Genomic DNA, 23331 nt, shown 5'->3' on the forward strand with positions numbered 1-23331 from the left:
GGATTTTCCTAAGGAACGTTCTAAGCTAGCCTGGAAGACCCTATACTGAAGGCAGGAGGTCTCCAAAGTCTTTATAGGGCATTCCTACCAGTAAAAAGTTTCAGAGCATGCTTCTCAAGCTTTGTTCTCTGAACCATGTGTGTCATGTAAACGTATGACAGAACTAATATTCACGTTATAAAACACATGCCAAAATATGAACTAAAGTGAGATCAATGGTTTTTTAAATGTCTTACGAACTTTAATTTTGATGGCTTTGAGTTTTTATTGGCTAATATCACAAGGGTCGATATATAAATAGAGTGCAACTCACTATTAACAATAGTGTATCGAAATCCGCATTTCAAATAGTCCCTTGATAAATTCTCTTATAATTTATGGAGGTCAGTGTCTTAGCAAATCTGATTCAACTATCCTTGCTCTTTAACTCCTTCCATGGCTGATGGAGAACTTGAACTGGCCATCAAACTGTCTGCTCTGCCATTTTCTTACTGTTGATGGATTATCTTCCAGGGTTTCTCTGCAGGAATCTTTTGAAGGCAACTTGTTTATTTTGTCAAGTTTAGTTTAGTTAAAACCAGATTTTAGAATCAGAAAACTTCATTTCAGTGGGCCCCCCAAAATCAGAGGATGTTGAAAGCAAAAGAACAAGTGAGGATGCCATGTAAGGAGTCTACCCAGCAAAGGTGACGTGGGCTCCTTACCTGTGGACCTACTAAATAAAGGTGCCAGGGGCAATCAACTTACTAAATTGAAAAATCTCAAAAAAAAAAAAAAATCAGTGAGTGGAAACAATAGCCCCAATCCTTCCCTTCGCTTCCCACCTTTTTCTTCCTCCTGCTGAGTCTGAAACACCTGAGCGGCAGGGTTCCCACCCACCCCTTTCTAAACCACTGTACATTCCTTCACCCCCCGGGCTGAGTCCAGAAAGCAGACAGTGGCAAGTCTTTGTACTTTACCTTCAGGCAACTGGCTGAGACCATCCAATCTGCCTGGAATGTAATTTTGGCTTAAAAGAACCAGAACTAATGGAAGAACAGAAGCAGCTTAACCCAAACTCTTTCTCATTCCACTGCCCTACAGAGAATAGAGGGGCTGACGGAGGGGTGGTTTTGTGAATTCCCTGCCTGTGCCCTTCTTTGAGGTTTGAACCATGGACAATTTTAATTGCACCTATAAAATGGCATGGTGGGCACCTTGCGGCATAGTACATGCCCGAACTTGGGTGAGAATTGGGAGTTTTGCTTTATACGATTGAGTGATTGGAACAGATTAGGTAAGTGTCCCTTTCACGACTGTTGTGTCTTCCACCACCCAACAAGCTCCTGCTCACTGTGTCACTCACACTTGCCTCCTGTTTCCATCACAGCCTGAATTAAGGTCCGCACCAACTAACATGCCACACTAGCAGGCATTTGGCAATGTAGGGAAGACTGTACACATAGTCCCTTGGTCGCTCTTGTGTTTTATGGGTCCGGAGGCAACTTTTGTTTGTTTCTTCATGCTCTGTGCCTTTGCTTCCCTTTTCAGTCTATTCTGGCATGTAGTATAAAATTGCACTTACTCATATTTTTCCAAGAAAATTTGACTTTATATTACTCTAGAGTTTATTTTCTTTTTATATTTTACATTTTTTTTTTTTTTTTAAGATTTTATTTATGTGACAGAGAGAGAGCACTAGGCAGGGGAGCAGCAGACAGGAGCAGAGGGAGAAGCAGACTCCCTGCTGATCAGGGATCCCAGTGTGGGACTCTATCCCAGGACCCCCGGATTATGACCTGAGCAGAAGGCAGATGCCCAACTGACTGAGCCACCCAGACACCCTATATTTATATTTTCTTCTAAGACGATGCCTTTTCAGTTTCCACGTTTCTATTTTTTAGAAATTCTTCTTGCTGTGATTTTAACTGCAATCATGTTTATTCTGAATAACTGCAAATAACTGGCAAAGATTAAAATTGGGATTGTTTTATTATGCATATTGAGGTAGCATATGAGAATTGAATTATTAGTGATAAATAATGGCGAGGCTATGGGTGTGCATAATATGCAAATGAAATTTTTGTAGCATGGGCTATGTATGGTTCCCATGAGGAGGCTGCTGATTACCATAAAAAGCGTGCAATGCCGTTTAGAGACAAGTGCCAATATAGGCTGTTGTGTGTAGCTGGTTCACTGATTTTTTTGTTTGTTTTTTTAAGAGGGTGAGGATTTTAGGTGGAGTGATCATTCATAGCTTAACACTTACAAAGGATCAAAGAAGTGCAATCTGGGCACCTGGGTGGCTCAGTCCATTGAGTGCCCGACTCTTGGCTTTGGCTCAGGTCATGATCTCATGGGTCCTGGGATTGAGCCCTGTGCCTTCTGCTCCTCTCTCAGCGGGGAGTCTGCTTGAGATTCTCCCTCCTGCCCTGTCCCCCACTCATAGGCATGTGCTCATTCTCTCTCTCTCTCATAAATAAATCTTAAAAAAAAAAAAAGTGCAATCATAGCCCAGTAATTTGATTATGGAGCTCAGCTCGGGAAATCCAGTTGTGGGGCTTCATGCCTTGATTTCATCATCTGTAAAACTAGGGACAGCAATAGCACCCATCTCCGGCAAGTAAATGTAAAACACTTACTTAACAAAACAAAAAGTGTATATGCGGCAATTAATTAATTAAGTATTCATCCCCAGTAAGGTCTGCCTACGAGACCCACCCTCTGGTGTAGTAGACAGAGATTATTTCAAACTGCTTTAATAATTGGTGTCCTTAGCATTTCATCTGGGTAGAGCTAGGCTTTGTGCTTACCTCTATCTGCACAGGTGTGCCTGGTGCTAGAGGCAGGGCGTAGTGAGGCCTGTGGTGGGAAGAGGAAGACATATTGACAATGGCGAACAGACCTAGTTCCAGAGCTCTCAGTGGAGGTAGACTCTCCCCCAACCCACCCTTCTCCCTGCCAGGCCCTCTTCTTTCCATTCATGCCCAGTTTTATCATAAATTGGTCATCCCTCTCCTTGATGGCCCTGTCGTTATGAGGTGAGCCTGTGGGGAGATGTTCCTGCTGTGCCTTTCCTCAGCTCTCTGATTCTACTTCTGTCTCATTCCATGACCTCACATCCTTGCACTTTCCTTGGTAGAGGTCAAGGTAGTTGCTCTGTGGGAGTGTTAAGGGGTAGGTTACCTGAGAGTTTTGTTCTTTTTTTTTTTTAAGGTTTTATTTATTTTTGAGAGAGAGAGAGAGAACATGAGTGGAGGGTAGAGGGAGAGAGAGAAGCAGACTCCCCACTGAGCAGGGAGCCCGAGGTGGGACTCGATCCCTGGACCCTGAGATCGTGACCCGAGCTGAAGGCATATGTTTAACCAACTGAGCTACCCAGGCTCCTTACCAGAGAGTGTTTTGTTTGTTTGTTTGTTTTTGTTTTTGTTTTTTTTTTTAGATTTTTATTTATTTATTTGACAGACAGATCACAAGTAGGCAGAGAGGCAGGCAGAGAGAGAGGGAAGCAGCCTCCCCACAGAGCAGAGATCCCGATGTGGGGCTCGATCCCAGGACCCTGGGATCATGACCTGAGCCGAAGGCAGAGGCTTTAACCCACTGAGCCACCCAGATGCCCCCTTACCAGAGAGTTTTAAAAACCCAAAGCCTTCTTTAATACCGTCCCCATTTCATTATCTTTCCCTTACAAGTTGAATGTTAGGGAAGCCCTAAGAATATCAGTAATTTGGGCATAATAGCCAAGTTTTACATTGGCCATTTGGAAGTTAACATTGTTAAGAAAACAATCTCTACTAGTAGAGTCAAATAATCCTATTAATCTTTGCTTTCATGGGCTGAGAATAAATCTAGTCCATTTGCAAACAATTTAATAATTAATTTAACACACACTTTGTGCAAGATGTTCACGCCAACGACTTAAGGAAGGAAACGCAAGGAGGCATAGACTGGGCTGCAGAGATGTGATTTTTTTTTTTTTTAAGATTTTATTTATTTATTTGACAGAGAGAAATCACAAGCAGGCAGAGAGGCAGGCAGAGAGAGAGGAGGAAGCAGGCTCCCCGCTGTGCAGAAAGCCCGATGCGGGGCTCGAACCCAGGACCTGGGATCATGACCTGAGCCGAAGGCAGCGGCTTAACCCACTGAGCCACCCAGGCGCCCCCAGAGATGTGATTTTTAAAATCAACAATATCCCGGAGCACCTGGGAGCCTCTGCCTTCAGCTCAGGTCATGATCTCAGGGTCCTGCGATCAAGACCCACATCAGACTCTCTGCTCAGCAGGGAGCCTGCTTCCCCCTCTCTCTCTGCCTGCCTCTCTGCCTACTTGTGATCTCTGTCTGTCAAATAAGTAAATAAAATCTTTAAAATCAACGACAGCCCAAGCCTAGCAAACCACCCCAGCCCTATCTGTCTGTGGCATCTGCTGCACCTCAGACAGTTCGATTGACTTTCGCTAATCCAACAGACTGAGGAGTGTGCCTTTCCTCCCTCAGTCTTCCACGTGTCTCTTGCCCAGTGGTGCTCCTTCGGTCAAAAAGAACAGCTCCTTTAAGTAACTGCTTGTTTTTTACTCAGTAGAAGCCCTTCAGACAGCAAGCACAGTCATTTTTTGTTTATTTGCAAATGGTGCACTTGAAGATAGAAAAGTGTTGAGGGTTAAAAATGGCTGGAGGGCTGAGAGAATTCCTGCATGTTCTCTCTCCTTGCCTTGGTCTTGTGAAAAGCCGCCTCCAACCCGGAGAGGGAATTTCCCTATCGTGTGAGACCCTGACCCCGCGCCTGTGCCTGAAGCAGGCACGTAATTTTTATGTGTGCCTGTTAGTTTCAATCGGGGATACTGATCTGCTTTTTGTCCCTGCTGACGGTTATTATATCTTAATGGGCGAAACACTACTCTAATGATCCTTGCGTATGTAATTCTTGGAGTACAGAGCAGGCACCAGAGGACCACATAAAAATGTTTGCCTCAATTTCCCTGCAAAAAAAGGGGCCCAGAAACCAGACTTGACCAAGTAACAGATTTTTAAAGGTAAAGGAACCCAATAAAATTACCAGCTTTTCACAGCGTGTGTCTATTTCCTTTCGACATATTGTGAGGTGTAGGTGAAGTATTCTAACTGAACTGACAGTGTGAGTGGGGAGAACTAAGGAGAAGGGGGAGATTAAAGTAAAAACCACCAGCAATGATTGATAGTGCAGTAGCACTGAGTTGTTGGGGTCTCCCCTTTGTGGATTTGACACCTCACCTTTCTGACACCATCTGCAGGCATGTTAGTATAATGAGCCCTAGACAGAGGGGAACAAAAGCTAGCAGGGCTTGAAACTACAGTATCAGGGCTTTGAGGTGTGCTGTAGAATTGTGTAGGCTAGGATTTGCTTCTCCAACTTACAAGATAAAAGGTGTGTGTGTGTGTGTGTGTGAGAGAGAGAGAGAGAGAGAGAGAGATAGAAAGAACAAGAAAGACAGAGTACATTTTTTTTTTTTAAGTTTAAAATGGAGGGAGCTACCCCATCCCAGGCAACTCCAAGAATAATTTAATCAAGGACTGATTTCTTCTATATTGTAATCCTCAGTTAAATAATTAAATGGGTTCATGTAAGGCTTATAAGTTTGATTGATAAGAGCCTTCAAGAATCAATTCTCTAAGATACTGTGCCAGTATTTGGGAAACAGAATTATCAGGTATTGATTCCAACCCTGTGTGGGAACTTAAACTGTTCTCAGTGAGTAGGAAGCATAATCATGCACACACAAAACAGCTCTCCACGGAGTCCTAGTACCTCTGCCTTTTTACTTTGTAGACCTTTGGCCAGTAATCTAACCTTCCTTGGCAACTCTGGAGAAGAGAAATAATAGAATTCTAATGATTTCCTTAAGCTCCTGGACTCAACCAGCATATCTCTTCATAATGCTTCTTCCACCTCTGAATTTTATTTTCCTTTTTTACTTGTGTTTTTAAGATCCTTACATGGAAGAGGGAAAAACTCAGTGGAATACTTAGTGTTGATCCTTAATTTGTCTATCTAATTCTTCCCTCAACAGTAGGTTTCCTCTCTCCTGTTCCTCCCCATAGGTCCTTCAGGCAAAATCAACAGGCCTATCCAGCTCTCTGCCTATTTCTGTGGGTGGCCCAAAGCCCTTCCTCCAAATCTAGATGCAAAGCCTCATGTGGTTTCAACTCCAGCTTCCTCAGCCCCAAGCTGGTTAGTGATACTGCTCTGTAGTGCTCTGTCGTGCCCTGCTCCTCTGTCCTGTGCCTTCCCTCCACAGTATTTGCTACCTCTTGTTCACCGGAATAGCTTCTGAAACCAGTTTTTTTCAAATTTCTACGTGTCCCATGGACTATAACTCTGTTCCGTTCCTTCTACTACACATAACTGCTCAGTGCCTCCCTGCTGGATACGGAGCACGTTAGAGGCTCCTCCTCAGGGCATTCAGAATTCTCCGGTCTTGCTCCAAAGGGGAATGAATGCTCTCTTCAAGCCAAAAGTGAACTACACGCCATCGCCTGCACCTTCCATGAGCCTCTGTCCACATCTGCTTCTTCCATCTGAGACATCTCACGTCCTTCCAGTTGGTGTTCACTGGCTCTTGGTCCAAATGTACAGATTGTCCTTCCTTGGGAAGAATTTTGCTTGATTAATGGTAATTAATAAGTGGGTGTTTCATGTGTCTGCCTGAAGCAATATAACCGGAATTTTTACTCGTAACCTTTCTACCTAAGTAATACTGCTGTTTATTTTGTTTTTCTTTAAGATTTTGTTTATTTGACAGACAGAGATCACAAGTAAGCAGAGAGGCAGGCAGAGAGAGAGAGAGGGGAGGAAGCAGGCTCCCTGCTGAGCAGAGAGCCCCATGCGGGACTCGATTCCAGGACCCTGAGATCATGACCTGAGCCGAAGGCAGAGGCTTAACCCATTGGGCCACCCAGGCGCCTGTGATACTGCTGTTCAAAACATTACTGGAAGTTAAGAATGAAGGGAAAGCTATTTTCCTTACTTTTTCCTTGAAAGTGAGAAAAGTTACTTGTGAAGCTGAATCAGTTTTTGGTATGGACTATCCAGGGCAAGCTGTGCATCTACACCAAGGGTGTGGCTGAGGACTTGATAATACAACTAGACTGACTAAATCTTGATTTTCTTTTTAAACAAGGAACTAATGGGGGTGAGCAAATGACCCTAATTCAGATACACCCCTCCTATGACAACATTTTTACCTGCCAAAATCCTATCCCTTTTTAAAGTTTCTTTCCCCCCCCCCCCAAGACACCATGCTCTCTTTATCAAGAAACTTTTCTTGATACCCAACAGAAGGACTCCATTTGGGGGGATTCCTGTAGCCTCTATTGCATCCACACATTTTTATCCCTGTCACACCCCAGGGGCTATGCCAGGTGCTGGGGTTGTCAAAATGCATAGAGATGATCTGTGATTGCAGGGCTTCTGCTGTCCGACAGAGGAGGGAAACTGTTCTGCTACACACCGTAATACAGGTTCTTCATTAGACTCTTCTCCCTTGTTTAAAATACACGTGCAGGGCCACAGAAGAGGAAAAGAGCGAGGATTTAAAAATCCAAAGGTCAAGGGGTTCCTTCCAGGGCAGGAAGGTTCTCCCCTGGGCTTTGGGGGAGGAGGTATAGGAAAGGAGGAAGCTATGGTTATGTTGCCCCAAGAAGCTGGAGCACAGGGTAGCTGGGAGAAGTGCAAGTGGTAGGGGATGAGATTGGAAGTATAGCTTGGGACCAGAAAAGAATGGGCTTAAACATCAGGCCAACGCATTTGGACTTTACCTGCTATTTAAAGGAAAGACATAAGAGGTATTGTAAATATCAAAGTAAAATGTTGAGACCCGTGGATTAGAAAAATAATATTGTTAGTACAACAAATGGTAGATTGGTGGGAAAGATGGAAACTGGAGACGCAGATGAGGTCGACTTTCTAAATGGACCCAAAGGTACCTTGTATTTCTTGTAAGACATTTGGGGCATTATTTTCTATCATTACAACTCTTTGTGCATATACCTTGACTATTAATAATGCTTCCTGACATTGGGCTTCGAGCAGGGTTTTGTGAAGGACCAAATGGGTTTAACAGCAATGACTCTTATCTGAAACACTCATGAATTCTGGAAAGTTTCATTTATAACACAAACTACTCCATAGTCTGCTTTCTCTAATTCTTTCCAGGTGTTAAAGGAGATAGGGCATTAGCAAGCATTAAAACACATTGACCATGTGTATATTTAAAAATCATAATGGTCATCGTTCGTTGGTACCATTTTGACTTCATACCATGCTGTAGGTGCTATGCCATGCACACATATTACCTCATTTAATATTTTCAGCACATGATATTAGACCCATTTTATGGATATGCTGAGGCTCGGGCACTTGAACTTGCCAGGATCACATAATGAGTGACAGTCATCCTGGTCTTTTTCTGTACCTTGAGCTTGTTCCCTCAACAGACAAAGAAACTTCCTTTTGCAGTTACCTCTCCCTGGAAAGTTCTTCTCCCAGACATTTACAGAACTGACCTCTTCAGCTCTTAGCTTAAATGTTGCCTCCTCAAAGAAGCCTTCATCAACCATCCTATCTAATGCTGCTCATTTCTCTACTTCCTTCACAGCATTTTGTTACCTGAAATCATTTACTTGTTTCTTTCCTGTCCCCTCAGCTTGAGTCTAAATTTCATGAGATCAACTGTTTCGAACCTCTCACACAAGTTTGATTTATATAATCACAGCATTTTAGAACAGTTTCTAGAACTTAATACACATTCAGCAAATATTTAGTCAAGGGCTGGGTGAATGAATAAATAAATGTCCCCAGAGCCCACACTTGTTCTCCAGTCCCATCCTCTAGATGTTTCCTTGCAACTGCCTAGCACACTGGAGAAGAAATGGCTGACCATACAACCTGTCAAACTATGTATCTGGGACCCAGACTGATTAGCTTTTAAAAAACCAAATATTTACTCACCAAAAACACAACCCACAGGTCACTCTCTTTCTCATCAGTTAAGATCACTTGGTTATATCCAAACTTGCAGCTCATATAGAGTATCTACAACGTAGGGTTAGTTCAGAAGACAACTTGTCTGAGTAACTGTTTGTAGAGCTTTACCTTTTCTTACTGCATTCTTCTTGGCAAATTTTTGTAGGAGAATATTGGAATTCACAGAAATGAGGCATTGTTCCTGGCAATTTTTTTTTTTTTACAGCACCAGCCATGTAGAAATTCATGATCTTTCTAATAAATTTGTGAATTCTTATGATCTCCACACACAAAATAACCATCCTCAGAGGGCAAATTCTCTCATTCTTCCCTCAAACTACATTTTTCTTTTATGATTTCAGATTGGGCTTTTTAGAAGTGTGATTTTTCCTTTGTCTTAGTGCCATCTGAGCCGACTTTGTCACTAGCGCGTTAACCTCTTCTTTCCCACTCTCCCATATCTGAGAATAGCTTGCTAAATTAACCCTAAGTTAGGGTGGCCTGCGGAGGAATTTTAAGTACATTTCTCGGTGTTCTGTGAAGTTACGTGATCTTAGCTCAGCTAATTAACTTTGTTAAAATTGTATGAGGGGCTTTGTATGATTCAGCTACAGAAGGCACAAAACAATTTGAAAAGAACCTGCCCTTTACCTTGATCCCTACCTTCTCCAAAAACCATGGTGTAATGCCAATGAACAGAATAATGGTTGACAAGCAAAATTTTAAGACATTCTAAATATCACTGGTTGGTTTAATAAAATTAATTAGCCTGCCACGGAGAAAATTTACTAGCGTGCTGGTTAATTTCACAATGTAAAGTCAGAGAAGGGAGGTAGGGTTGAGAGAACAAACCTTATTAGTTTTGAATAATTATTTAAAGATGTGGAGCTGCCTATTTCAAACACTTTGATTGCCAAATCCATTAAGGCTTTACAATCTCAATGTTTGTATCCCAGTATATATGGGAAGGAATCTCCCTAGGTGAAATCATAATCATATTAATGAACAGCTAAATGACCTAAAGATACAGAACAACAAGTAGGATCCTAATAAAACCATGAGCATGAGAACTTGCCTTAAGACTATCTCATGGGAGGTTTCCATAATCTTAATTTGCCATTGATGCAATTATTGCTTTTTCTTGTCTTTTTAATCCAAACAAGATGTTTGCAGTGGCCATGGAAAGGTGCCTAAAATCACATGCCTGAATTCATTTAATTTGCCAACGTTGTCTTTTTTCTCTCTTCCTGGTAATGGGCAAGAGTCAGTTCTGGTGCATTAGGTACTAAATCTCCTCAATTACCAGCCGGGAAGAAAGATTTAAAATTGTGCTTCAAACCTACAAACTGATTTAGTTTTAAAGCACAAACCCTTCTCCTGTGGAGCCTAAATTGAACTGCAGAGAGGATCCAGAAGTTGAGGAATTAAACCAGGCACGGCCAAGGCTCAGGCCAGTGATAGGAACCGTTTTGGTTTCTTTCATCAGATCCCCCCTGGTGCAAAAGGAAAGAAAGAGAGAGAGAGAGGAAGAAAGAAAGGGAGAAAGAAAGAAAGGGAGGGAGGGAGGAAGGGAGAAAGGAAAGAAAAACACAACTTATATAAGGAAGTGCAGTGTTCTACTGCCTGGAAGCTAGACGTGGAGTGTGGCTAGCTCATTAGTGTGGGGGAGTCTGAACAAACCTCTTCTCTTTTTTTTTCCCTCTCTCTTTTTGGGTCTTTGGCAGCCATTTTCAATGTGGATGACTCTGTGGTTGATCTGGAGACCTTGGCAGCTTTATATGAAAATGTGAGTATCAAAGACATACAGAGGCAAGAGTTTTCAGATTTTCATATCTTCACTAATTAAAAAAAATGTTAAGGTCTAAAAAATGGTTATATGTGACTCCTTCTGCCCTCCCACCCTCCCCCCTCCCCAGATCACTAAGCCATCCATGCTCTTTGGCCGTGAGGATTTTGACATAGCACGGGAGAGATTCAGGCATAGTTTCTATAAATGTACACTCAAACAAGAACAGACGTGAGCAAAGCACTGGGTTCCAACCCCCTGTGGTATCTGGGTTAGCAGCCCTCTTTGCCTGCCTGCGTGGGGGGGTGGTTCAAGGTGGAGACCCCTTCTAGGCTGTGGAGTCCAGCCCTGTGCTTACGGTCAGAGTGAGTGAAGCTAAGCTACCGGCTTACTGTTGGGGCACACCACTGTCTTCCTCTGAGGAGTGGGAATACTAATACCACCTTGGATGATTCCTTTTGGATCAGATGAGCTAATGACAATGAATGTGGGAAGTAGTATAAGATGGTGGGTGTATGCTTTGCGTTTAGAGTCAGGCAATTTTAGATTTGAGGTTCCACTCTATTATTGACTCTGAGTGACTTTGGAACCAATTAAATTCCTTCAGCCTGTTTGATCATCAGTACAGTGGGGTTTATAAAGGGCTCTATCTGATTTTTGTATTAAAACAGAATTTGATATAGGTAACAATAACAATATATTTGAAAATACACAGCACTGGACACATAATGTGCTCTTTAAATTTAGGTTATATGTGGAATAACCAGCAGAATTGGGAGGCTCTCTTGAGAGGAACACACAGGAGAGTTAGAATTCCCATGGTTGTTAACATTTCTGATTCATTGACTCTGCTAGAATTTGAAAACCGTGAACCAGATTCTCTTTATTGAAGTTATGGTATTTCCCCGGGAAGCTGCCTGGAGCTCTATAGTATTTTCCAGTCACCAAGTTTAAAAAAAAAAAAAAAAAGATTCATTTCAATTCTATGTCTCCTGGGACCTTATGTCCCTTATAGAAAATTCCCAGAGTACAATGATCCAACCTCATGCGATTGCCAGTTCCCTAAACATTTTCACATCTTTTATATCTATCAGGAGCTGTTTAGTACAACTGGGTGGGAACTTCTCACGTCCCATCAGCAGGGCTTTTGTTAATAGGAAGGTGAAACAAATACCAGGCCACTAGGAGCTAATAGTGCATTTGTGGTGTACCTGGGGGGCAGCGTGGTGTTATGGGGGAAAGAGAAACACTGAGTCAGGCCCTTTATCCAGTACATGGTCTGAGCCTTGGTAGAATCATCTGAAAAACAAAGATACAGTAATTGACATTGAAGGACTCTGTAAAAGGCAGAGTGCCTTCTAGATGCTTCTTGCTGCTGCCGTGAGCTCAGGACTGGGCACGTGGGCAGTACTCGTTAGCTCACAGCAGAGGAGAGCTGCCTGCAGTGGCCATCGCTGGGTAAATTGAGAAAATAACGTAACTAAATGCCAAAAGGAGCAGCGGAGATGAGTGTTAACAAAATTCAGAGAAAGAGAAGGTGGAGACTAGAAACGAAAAAGTCAGGAGCATACGTAAGTTGGGAGGGCTGTTCTAAGGGTCAGGAAACAAATGCTGAGGACAACTGACTGCTAACCTGCTTACAGGGGAAGAGATAGGGGATTCGGCAGCAATCCAGCATTCTGGCTTCCAGGACACCCTGCGGTCTCCTGGTATGGCCGTTGGCTTTGACCAGTGATTCTCCGGTGGTAGCATGCGTCAGAATCCCCTGGGGGGCTTGCTGCTCCTCCCCACCCACCCCCCAGCTTCTTAGGACCGGGAGAGAGCCAATCATTTGCATTTCTAACTAGAAGCAGGTGGGTGATGCCAATGCTGCTGGTCCAGAGACCACACTTGGAGTACGTGGCTTTAGACTGATTCTCATTGTTCGTTTTTTCTGTGCTTTGTTTGATTCCTGCTTCAACCCAGCGAGCCCAAGAGGATGAACTGGTTAAAATAAGGAAGTACTACGAGACATCCAAAGAAGAAGAACTGAAGCTGCTGGACAAGCCTGAGCAGTAAGGACGCTTGAACTCTTTGCTGTTAAGCCTAAAGGACAAGTGCGATCCCTGTCCCCCTGCCTCCCCGCTCAGAGTAATTGCACCTAAACCGTGCAGTGAGCAGAGTCTTAGGGCCATCATCCCCATGACCCACTGCATGCAGCGGAATGACCTGACTGCCAGGAAACGCAGCCAGGGGATTTGTGCTGCTGGATCTAAGATGTCTCAACCCCTCTCCCCACCCCTCATGGTTCCCCTTTCTTGTTCTAGCAGCTTGTTAATTCCTCCTAGACTAAACATTCTGGCCAAAAGGGTAGCTGAGGAAGGAAGAAGGCATTGCTCTGTTTAAGGTTCTGCAGATACAGTTAAAAAAAGATGATGGCAGACTCACAGAATTCAAATTGATTTTCCTAAATGTTGTATCCAGTAAACACAGCCTGAACGTGCCAGCTTTCCCTCAGATCCCTCCACCTGCTCTGCCCAATGGACAGGTGACCTTCTCCTACTCTTGGCATCTGCTCGTTTTTCTCTCTATTCACCATCTAGAGTTGTTTCTCTCCAGTTTGGGCTGTTAAGCCATGGCCTTTGAAAGCCTAGACCTCTGATGAGGAATGGAGTGGCTCCTGCTTTGGCTGGGCTCTTCGGGTCTGCACACCACAGATAAGTGTATGGGGCTCTGAGTTCCTGGACACCACCTACCTTTTCATGGCCCAGGATTGAGGCTGTAGAATGGGTCCAGAGTGGACAGAGGGATCCTTTGCCTGTCACCCCCTTGAGTGCTTCATTCGTGTCCAATTCAGGCTATTCCCCTCAGCCTGGAGATGAGGCAGGGGATAGAAAACACAGCAAAAACTAAGCAATAATGTTTAGGGCAACAAGTGAGCCCTAGAGACATCTAAGTTTCTGTGGCTCATATCAACACTTTCATGGCTTGCCCTTGGGTCCACGAGAATGCCCCACAGCCCTTGGAGTGCCTGGAGAAAATGACTAGGTGGGGGATTTCTAGGTTTACTCAGTTACTGGCAAGCCTCCGGGATCATTTTGGGACCCTTTGATGAATTGTTCTCACACGGAAGAGAGGCCAGGAACCACTCTCTACCCCACCCCCACCCTGCCTCAAGTTAGTTCATGAAGCCTAAAAATACTGTGAATCAGCACAAAGGGGGTTCTGCTGCCGTTCTGGCCCATCACTTTGAGCTACCCTCCCTACCAATTCCTGCCCCTGACCAATCCTGGTCATGTTTCCTAATAATAAATAATAAATAATAAATAATAAATTAATTCCCACTAAGGAGCTAATGACAGAACGTGAAGTGACTCATAATGGGATACTTAGACACTGACAAGGCCATCAGGAGTATTTGAAGACTGTCTTAGTCAGCTTGGGTTGCTGTAACAAAGTACCCTAAGCTGGGTGACTTAGAAACAACAGAAATTTATTTCTCGTAGTTCTGGAGCTCGGAAGTCTGAGATTGGGGTGCCATTCCGGTTGGGTTTTTGTAAGAACCCTCTTCTAGACAGACTGCCAACTTCTCTCAGTGTCCTCCCATGCCAGAAAGCAAAGAGAAGGAAGCAAGGTCTGGTGTCTCTTCTCCTAAGGGTACTAATTTCACCCATGAGGACTCAACGCTCATGACTTAAGTGCCTCCCAAAGGCCCTGCCTCCTTAAACCATCACATTGAGGGTTAGGATATCAACATATAAATTTGGGGGGAACATAAACACTCAGTCCTTAACAGGGCCAATAGGACATATCAAGCATTTGGGCAGCGCCAACTGTGTCACACTAAGCAGTGATCTCTCAGCCTAGAGTTCACATACTTTTCACGTAAAGCATCATAGAGTATTTTAGGCTTTGTTGGAAGTACTTAAACCATAGACAATATGCAAACAAATGGGCATGACTCTATCAGTAGAATTTTATTTAGGGACACTGAAATTTGAATGTTATATTATTTGTGTAGAAGTCAAAAAAATGTTATCTTTATCTTGATTCTTTTTCATCCAATTTAAAAATATAAAAGCCATTCTTAGTTGGTGGGCCATACAAAAACAAGTGATGTACTGAATTTGGCCTGTGGGCTATACTTTGCCAACTCCTGCTCCATGCTCTGGGAGGAGCTGACCCAGTGAAGAGTGGGTTTCTGCTATGGGAAGGGTTCCCCTTTTCCTTTCCTTTTCCTCCCCTTCCTAATGTCTTTCTAGCATTATTTTTGGAGATTAATTGCCAGGACACAGAATAGCAGTGGCAGGTAATTAACAGATAAATTTACGAATCCTGCTTTCTCTGCCGATGATCTGGATAAGAGAGCATCTTCCAAGTTTGTACATGGTTATGGCAGCAGTTCCCAAAGATGCTAAGCCATCACTGACAGCTGAGAGGACTGTTGTGTTGTCCTGGTGAGGTGATGTGCTCAGGCTCAGTTGCACAGAGGTTGGGGCTTCAAGCCCGAGTGAATTTCACCCTCGCTCTTGACCTCCTGCATCGGGCGGCATTTGTTTGATGTTAGCCAGAGTCCAATTTCCTGGCAACTTGCTTGCCATCAGCTCCAAGTTAGTTGACTATAAGCATGTTTTACATACTGGAAAATATGAATCATTTATAGTTTCAACATTGCGATTGCCTAAGATCCCTGTGATGCCCGGTCCTATAAATCATAGCATGGAGAGGGTGGTCTCCTCACTCACCTCATCGGCTTTCTTGCAGCCCAGTGCCAGACTGAGAATGCCATTTCCCATAGAGGGGTCACCTGCCGGGGCCCGAGCTGTCTGAGAGCCACCCCTTCCAAGGATGGCCCTCAACTCTTTGCATTCTGCCTTGGGATGGTGGTGAGGGGAGGGGAGGGGAGGGGAGACGCTATCGGGTTTGATTAGGCCAAACACCTGTTTTCTGTGGCCTGGAGGGAGGACACCAGGTACGGCCTACTGCGATGCTCTGCTAGGGTCCCCAGTTACCTCACAAAGCAAACAGGAAGCGACTTGGTGTACTGTTACCATACTCCTTGTGGGAGAACAGAATACATGACGCTGGGTGCCCAGCCCTTGTTCACACACACCGGAGATGGTACCATGTGGGGGTCTAGGGGATGATAACCTAAATGTGAGTCCCTTAAAACAATGGGCCATGTTGCCTCATTCCACCTGTCAGCTGAGTCAGCACCGCGGATGGGGAACCCACGCAATGTCCTGGGCCGAGCCTCTCTCCTAAAGACAGACTGGTGTGGCAGCCCTTCCTAGGAAAGTAAGCCTACACTGGGAAAGAATGGGAAGATCCAATCTGTGGCTTCTTTGAGCTTGTTTGGTCCTCTTTGTAATTGGCCCTAGAATATCAAGTTAGACCAGTCCAAAAGGAAATCAACCTTTACGTATTCCTAAGTACCAAGGCCCCATGTCCAAGACCCATACTTGGGGCTTTGTAATAGAGTTCTTATCCCTGCCCTTATGGGGAGAGTAGAAATCGCAGCTGGGGGAATCAGATACTTACCAGACACTCCCAGCCTTTGGGGCTCCTTTATACTTTAGGTACTCTTCTGGATAAACAGGAAAGGAGCTATGGTGCCTTCCCTCAAGCCTTTGCCTGGCTGTTTTGGGATGGATAGTAACAAAAAATCATAGTTTTTCTAAATGTGTGTCTCCAGTAAATCTTATCTTCACATCCTACCAGATGTCTAAGCCCAAAACCCACAAATCTTCCTGGACAGTTCTCAGCATTCCTCGGGGTCGGTCAGTTACTCTGGTTCATGCCGCCGGAATAGCTCTCTCGTTCCCTGGCCCTTCTGCACTCACCCCTGGCCTGCCCTCTTAGAACACCGCAGCTGCGGTCTAGATGGTCTTCCAGCCTCAACTCCGCTGCCCCTCCCACTAACCAGCCAAGCCACTGCCGTGGTGCTTTTTAAAACTAAAGGCCCAAAGTATCACTTACTTCTCTGTTCAGAACCCTTCGGTTGAAACTCTTGATTTTAGAACACAAAGCCCCCATTTGAGCACCTGAGTTCTAGTTGTCTTCCCCCACAAACACCATTCATCCCATCTGGGCTCCCCACAACGGTCACTCCCGTGTGTCCTGCACCAGCCCCGGAGGGCTCCAGGGAACCTTGGCTGACATGGTCCATCCTGGGCTCTGACTTGGAAGCCCTGCAGGTGGCTTTCATAGGCCCCATCAGTGATGATCCTTACCACACTCTGTGGTAATCTGTGATTTATTTTTCAGGATATCAAGAAGGAATGGTGTGTAAGTTAAATTCTGTTCTCGAGTCTTAGCATGGTGCCTGACACACCACAGAAGCTTAATGCATGTCTACAGGACTGACTAACATTCTTGGGGACTGACTGTCTGGTATGAATTTCCGGTGACACGTTCCCTACAGCTTTATCCAAAAGTAGTGTAAAATTCTGGAACTTGCCTTCCTCCTCTAACTCTGGATATGCGTTTCAGACCCTTCTTCCTGCACAGAACTCTGGATCTTTAAGGGTCTTTGAGAAACCTCTTAGTCCAATTCCTAATCCCAGTAAAGCTTGATCCTGGAGAACCGTGTGGTTCTTTTTGACTCTTTCCTGGGTACCATTAAGTCAGTGAGCCCATGGCCACGTCTTCTTATATGGGCCCTACACCTCCTTTTCTTGAGACTAGTTTTAAGTCATCGTTCATCCAGCATTTCATCTTTTTCGCCTGTGTCCTTGCTGGTGAACTGAGGCGTCCATCTGCATCATCTCTCACACTGTGGTCTCCATAAACGCTTCACTCACTGTGTTTATTTAAACTACAAAGTGCACATACTCCACGGATCTTGGTCCTACTTGGGGAAGAGTGTCTGGCAGTCACTGTTGGAAGAGGAGAAAGGCAGGTCATGACCCCTGAGGTAGCTCTTAGCATTATCTGAATAAGTACAGCTTCCCACCACACCCCTCAGAACCCAGTGCCGCCAGTCCCACAAGATTGCACTACTTACATTTATGAAACCCGGTGATACCCCTGATTTTTTTTTAAAGATTTTATTTATTTATTTGACAGAGATCACAAGTAGGCAGAGAGGCAGGCAGAGAGAGAGGAGGAAGCATGCTCCCCACTGAGCAGAGAGCCCAATGTGGGGCTTGATCCCAGGACCCTGGGATCATGACCTGAGCCAAAGGCAGAGGCTTTAACCCACTGAGCCACTCAGGCACCCCATATACCCCTGATTTTGATCATAAACGAATCTTTTAATACTAATCTGTAAGAAGCAATTTACATATAAGGTATAATTTTTAATCCTGTCCTTACTCATAACTCCTGTGGGTTTTCATATTTTTATCCCATCACATGGTTTTCATAATAATCAGAGTTACAGAACTTTGAAGCAAGCTTTTATGGGCGTTCCTTGCTTTACCTTAGTGTCATGAAAAATAAAAGAATGAAGAAGAAGAAGAAGAAGAATGGGGCACCTGGCTGGCTCAGTCAGTAGAGCAGGTGATTGTTGATCTCAGGTTCTTAAGTTCAAGCACCATATTGGACACAGTGCTTAATTTTTAAAAAGGTGGCATTGGGGGTTTGTGGACAGGAAAGAAAAGAAAAAAGATTATGACCTGGATCCTGGATGTAAGATACGTTTTTTTTAAACAGCTGGTAATTAGAATCTTACTAAAACCCAAGTCTCCCTAAAAAAAAAAAAGCAAAGTAAAAGAGGCACAGAGTATAAGCTAAGGAAATTCTTTGGGTATGGAAAGAAGAAGGTTCGGCTTTGCTCCTATGGAAAACATTCTTGGTGAGAGATTGCAAAGTGTCAAAGTAATGACATTATGCGTTGACCAAGACTTTCAGAAATATCAGGTAATCATCATTTCAGCCCCAGAATGAATTTAATAGCTGTTAGTGGATTCTCTCCTTCCCTGAATTCATGCCCAACTCTTTCCACCGTTTTAGTGTGTTTTAGTTTATGCCCCCTCTTCTGGAGGTTGGCCTGGAGAGCATGTAGCTCTTCCAACTTAATTTTGCAAAGGGCACCAGTGCCCAAGTGCTCAGACAGTGAGCTTCTGTGTGTAGATTAGTACTCACCTTTAGCTTTAAAAAATCTGTCTTACCATAGTTTTTAAGATTGATGTCCACTTCATGAGTACCTGCTTTGTTCCACATACCAAGCTGTGAACTCTGTTTTCCTAGGTAAGCTGATGTGGGAAAGTAAACAAATTATCTGTAGAATAGTGCCTCTGTAGACCATTATCTAATCCAGTGTGCAAGAAATAGTTGCCATCTCATTTCAGGTAGAGACATTTTGTCATTTTTCTACAGACGTTTGCCTCCAGCCTTCACTTGACTCTGCCTGTGCAAAATAGACCCTTAGAGAATGCTGCATAATAAAAGGCGTTCATTATGTGTTTTCATACGCTAAAAGTAATGCTTTTTATTTGGGTTTAATCTCCTATTTGCACAGCAGGAGATAACTCCTCCTGGTTCCATATAACTGCACTTCCTGCTCCTAAAGTAATTTATACACCATACATTTATACACCATCCTAGAAACCGATCTGAAAAATGGCTTCTCTGTCAATAATAGAACACATACCCTTGGAGTTCCTCAAGTGTGCCTCTTGGATACATTTTATAATTGTTAAGTTGATATTGTAAAATAAGGTATCTTTTTCAGCTATGGTGGATGTTTTTCAGCTTTTTTTTTTCTTTGTGGTTGTATAAGCAGCTAGATGATTCATTGTTCATTTCTGCAGATTTTTACATGAGTTAGCCCAGATCCCAAATTTTGCTGAACGGGCCCAGTGCATAATCTTCAGATCTGTCTTTTCGGAGAGTATCACCTCCTTGCACCGAAAGGTAGAGATCGTCACAAGAGCTTCTAAGGTATGTTTGCTGTCTAGTTTAAGAGGCTAGTTGTACCCTTACTGAGGGTAAAGGGGGAAGTAGGGAGTGGGAGGATCAACTAGAGTCCCTTTGTAGAAAACCTTTGGACTTAAGATCGTGTTTTTTTAAATATAGCTGTGGTGATTATCGTTAAGTGTGAGTATGTGTGTGAGTACAGGTGAATGAGTGGGGAAGAGAGAGAGAAAGTCAGATGCAGACTGATGGGGAGAAGGAGGAAAAAATGATACTTCTATAGATGTCTTCTTAGATATTCCAGACACTTTCTATGGTACATACTGGCCACTTAACACCAACCCAGCTAGTGTAGTTTGTCTGCTGCTCGACCAGCTGGGTTGCAAGAGATGTTGCATTAGACCCATGCACCTGATCATCTGAAAGGTGTCTACAGAGTGAAATAAAGATTCTAGAGACTTGATAAGTGAAACAAATGATTACGATAATGGGTGGCAGGCAAGTACATTTTTGTTGGCTTTACCACACTGGTATTCCTTGCAAATTCTAATACTTTTTTTTTTTCTCACAGTAACCCATGTCCTTAAGAACATGATGATCCTCTCTACGTACTGTAGTATTTAATTCTTACCTGAAAGCATGATTCTTTTCCTTCCAAAATATAAAAGATTTCAATAAAGAAAGTATAAATACTTCCCAGGTATAATGTACACCCTCTAATAACACCCTAAAAGGTCTGAAGAGAGGTTGGCCTAGAGCTGCATTTGCCTTTTCTTCTTTACTCTAAAATAAAAGAAAATAAAGTCAACTAAGACTCTAGAGAAGGAGGGGGGAGGGAAGTATCAATTTTAAAAATTTGCACTTTGAGAGAAAAAACAGGAAAGTAAATGGGACAAGGAGGTGAAGAAAACCCTAAGCAGATTTAAATTGTCAAAAGTAGTAGACATATCAACAAATACTTAATAAACATAACCTATGGCCTTGAAATACATTATCATAGTTCACCTCTGAGGAGTATACCCAAGGATAAAGAAAATAAACTTGCTTTTAAACCTATCCTACATTTAACTGTGCTGTTTATATAGATACATTGTCCAAAAACATGTCCTCAAATGATATTAAACTAACCCTTTCTGCTTAGAAGTCACCAGATGTAAAGTCTGACTATAGCAACTCTTTCTGAAATACACAAATATTTTAAAATAAATATTTGGAAAATGAAACTGGCTGAAGTAAAAATACAAATACTCATATTTAATCCACAATATTAAGACAGGCACAGTTCATAATTCATTGAAAGGCTAGAAAACGATGACTGATTAATGTATTTTTTTCAGACTCTTATATGTCTTAATAAGGTGTATTTTCCATTTCACCAGCTGCCAAGGCAGTTGGCACCATACCAGCAAACAGCCTGATGGGTGCTCAGTAAATATTTGTTGTTGAATGAACATAGGCGCCTTTGAAGTTCAACTCCCTAATCATTGGTGTTTGCCATCACAGGGCTTGCTGCACATGAAGAGTGTGAAGGATATTTTAGCTCTCATTCTGGCTTTTGGAAATTATATGAATGGAGGAAATAGGACTCGGGGACAAGCAGATGGATATAGCTTAGAAATTCTACCCAAACTCAAGGACGTCAAAAGTCGGGTATTTATTTTTTGTAACTAGATTCCATCAGTTGCCATTATGTTCCTTCTCTACCTGTAATTAAAAAAAAAAAAAAAAAATTCTTGTTTGCTCCATTCATCTCCTTTCTCCCTCTAACAATACATGTTTTTCTTTGCTTTCTTTTGACTCTTGAATAAAGAGAGGTTTTTCATGTTTGATCTTACTGAGATGACAAAATCCCCAATATTGGTTTGCCCTAAGAGAACACAATTGCATGTTGAACTGTAATGAGGGAAGAAAACAGATAGCACAGCAGTAGCAGTCAGAGCACAAGTCTTGAATCTGTTTGAATTTAGGGTTGGCTACTTGTAATTTACTCATTCTTGAGTCAGGAGCAATGTTGAATCACCAGTAGAGCTGAGCATTTGAATTATTCTTTTGCCCACAACAATTGGGCTGGGGGTCTACTGTCAAACTCTCTGAGCCTGATTATCATTTGGCTCCACACCCCTGCAGAGCTCCCTCTTTAGAAACAACCAGCCCATATCTAGGAGTCCCAGGGGGAGCAGGGGGAGTGAAGGGAGGGGAAACACACAGGCAAATTAGAATTAGACCCATGTGAACAAGACACAAAGGCTGCCTTGTGGGAGGGTCTGCTTGCCCCTGGCCTCCTAGGGTCATAAAGTGGCATGGCGTTCCTTTTAAGCTGTCCTGATTGTTTTTCACGCCATTAAGAACACACGTTTTTTTGAAAAGTGGGAAGGGAGGGATGGTTTTCTGTTCTAGTCCCTGGTTCCCTTTGGCACTCCCCCACTCCCTCCTGTCTTGGCTTCCTGCCAGAAAATAATGAGACAGTGTGTGTATTTGTTTGTTTGTTTTAGCCATTATCTCAGAGGTCTTGTGGATTATCTGTTTGGGTTTTTTCCCCCACAAAGAATTGTGGAGTGTCATTTCTTTGTATAGATACCATTAAAAAAAAGAAAGAAAGAAAGAAAATGATGGGACAAAGAGGAGAAAGGAAAAACTTGCCAGTCACAAACAGAAATCAGGACCGGGTATCACAGATTAAAAGTATTAGGGTCACAAACTGAGATTTCGGTACTCAACTATATAATATGGCCGTCTCATGTGAATGATTTTCATTTAAGCTTCTCTTTAAACCTAGGATAATGGGATTAATCTGGTGGACTATGTCGTGAAATATTACCTGCGTTACTATGATCAGGTAAGAAATGGCATTCTGTGGAAAACTACACTAATGGGATTTCAACTCTTACACATTGTTGGCATTCAGAAATTGGATGATGGATGGATGGATGGATTTCAAGTCCAACACAGAATCTGAGAGCTCTCCGGCCTCCTTGGTTTACAGATGGGAACGCTGAAGCCAAGAAAGTTTAGTTGACTTTTGGAAAGAGAAGCATTATTCATTGCCTCTCAGTCTGCTGCCTCCTAATCCGCTATATAATGCAGTTTTAGAGAGACCCCCGGTGATCTGGGCCTTCCGGCCAGTTCGTGAAGGTCTCCGTGTAATCTATATCCATTCGGTAATTGTTTCTATCTGAAACTAGTTCTGGGCTCCAGACCAAAATTGAGGAATTTAAGAGGCAGTAATGCCCCATACCTTATCAGTCGTGGTCATCTGTGAACAAGTTGAAGAAGTGGGATTTGAAATCCGTCCTCTCTGCTTCCATTACACGAGCCATGAGAAATAAAAATTTCAGTGGGAATCCACCTGAGCACAATTTTCTAAGTTCTGTTCCTTCTCATTAAATTGAGAACAAGGAGTCCTAACTTTGCGAAGAAAGAGGTACTATGGTAAGGTGTTGGGAAACCTAGCAGTCAACACGAAGGGGGAAGGTCTCAGGAAACTGTTGTCGACACTCCTGCTTAGCTATCCACGCAAGCAGGGTTTTTCCTAGGTACCAAGGGAAGAAAAGTAAAGGTTCCAGCGCCGTGTTTTCCAAAGGCCTATAACTCCCCCCGGAAGACAAGTGAAACACTGATGAAGTCTACCACCTTGCCTCCTCCCCTCCTCATCGAACCCTTCTCAGTGCACCTGCAATGAATCATCTCCCACCCCCCTTCCTCAAACTTCTCCTGTTTCTGCCAAGGACAT

At 43.3% G+C, this 23331-nt stretch overlaps 1 protein-coding gene across 3 annotated transcripts in view; it reads left to right on the top strand.

Annotated features, from left to right (window-relative positions):
• LOC111139049 (formin 1) overlaps positions 1–23331 on the top strand; it is a 372768-nt gene that overhangs the window by 227901 nt on the left and 121536 nt on the right. For all 3 annotated transcript variants that reach the window (XM_022491166.1, XM_022491174.1, XM_022491184.1), the window contains 5 exons: positions 10702–10763; positions 12729–12817; positions 19499–19628; positions 21105–21251; positions 22378–22437. In XM_022491166.1, the coding sequence (XP_022346874.1) occupies positions 10702–10763; positions 12729–12817; positions 19499–19628; positions 21105–21251; positions 22378–22437 (488 nt within the window). The remainder of the gene's footprint in view (positions 1–10701; positions 10764–12728; positions 12818–19498; positions 19629–21104; positions 21252–22377; positions 22438–23331) is intronic.

The sequence above is a fragment of the Enhydra lutris genome, unplaced genomic scaffold (assembly GCF_002288905.1).
Source record: "Enhydra lutris kenyoni isolate GAN:26980312 unplaced genomic scaffold, ASM228890v2 scaffoldscaffold4, whole genome shotgun sequence".
Taxonomy (NCBI): domain Eukaryota; kingdom Metazoa; phylum Chordata; class Mammalia; order Carnivora; family Mustelidae; genus Enhydra; species Enhydra lutris.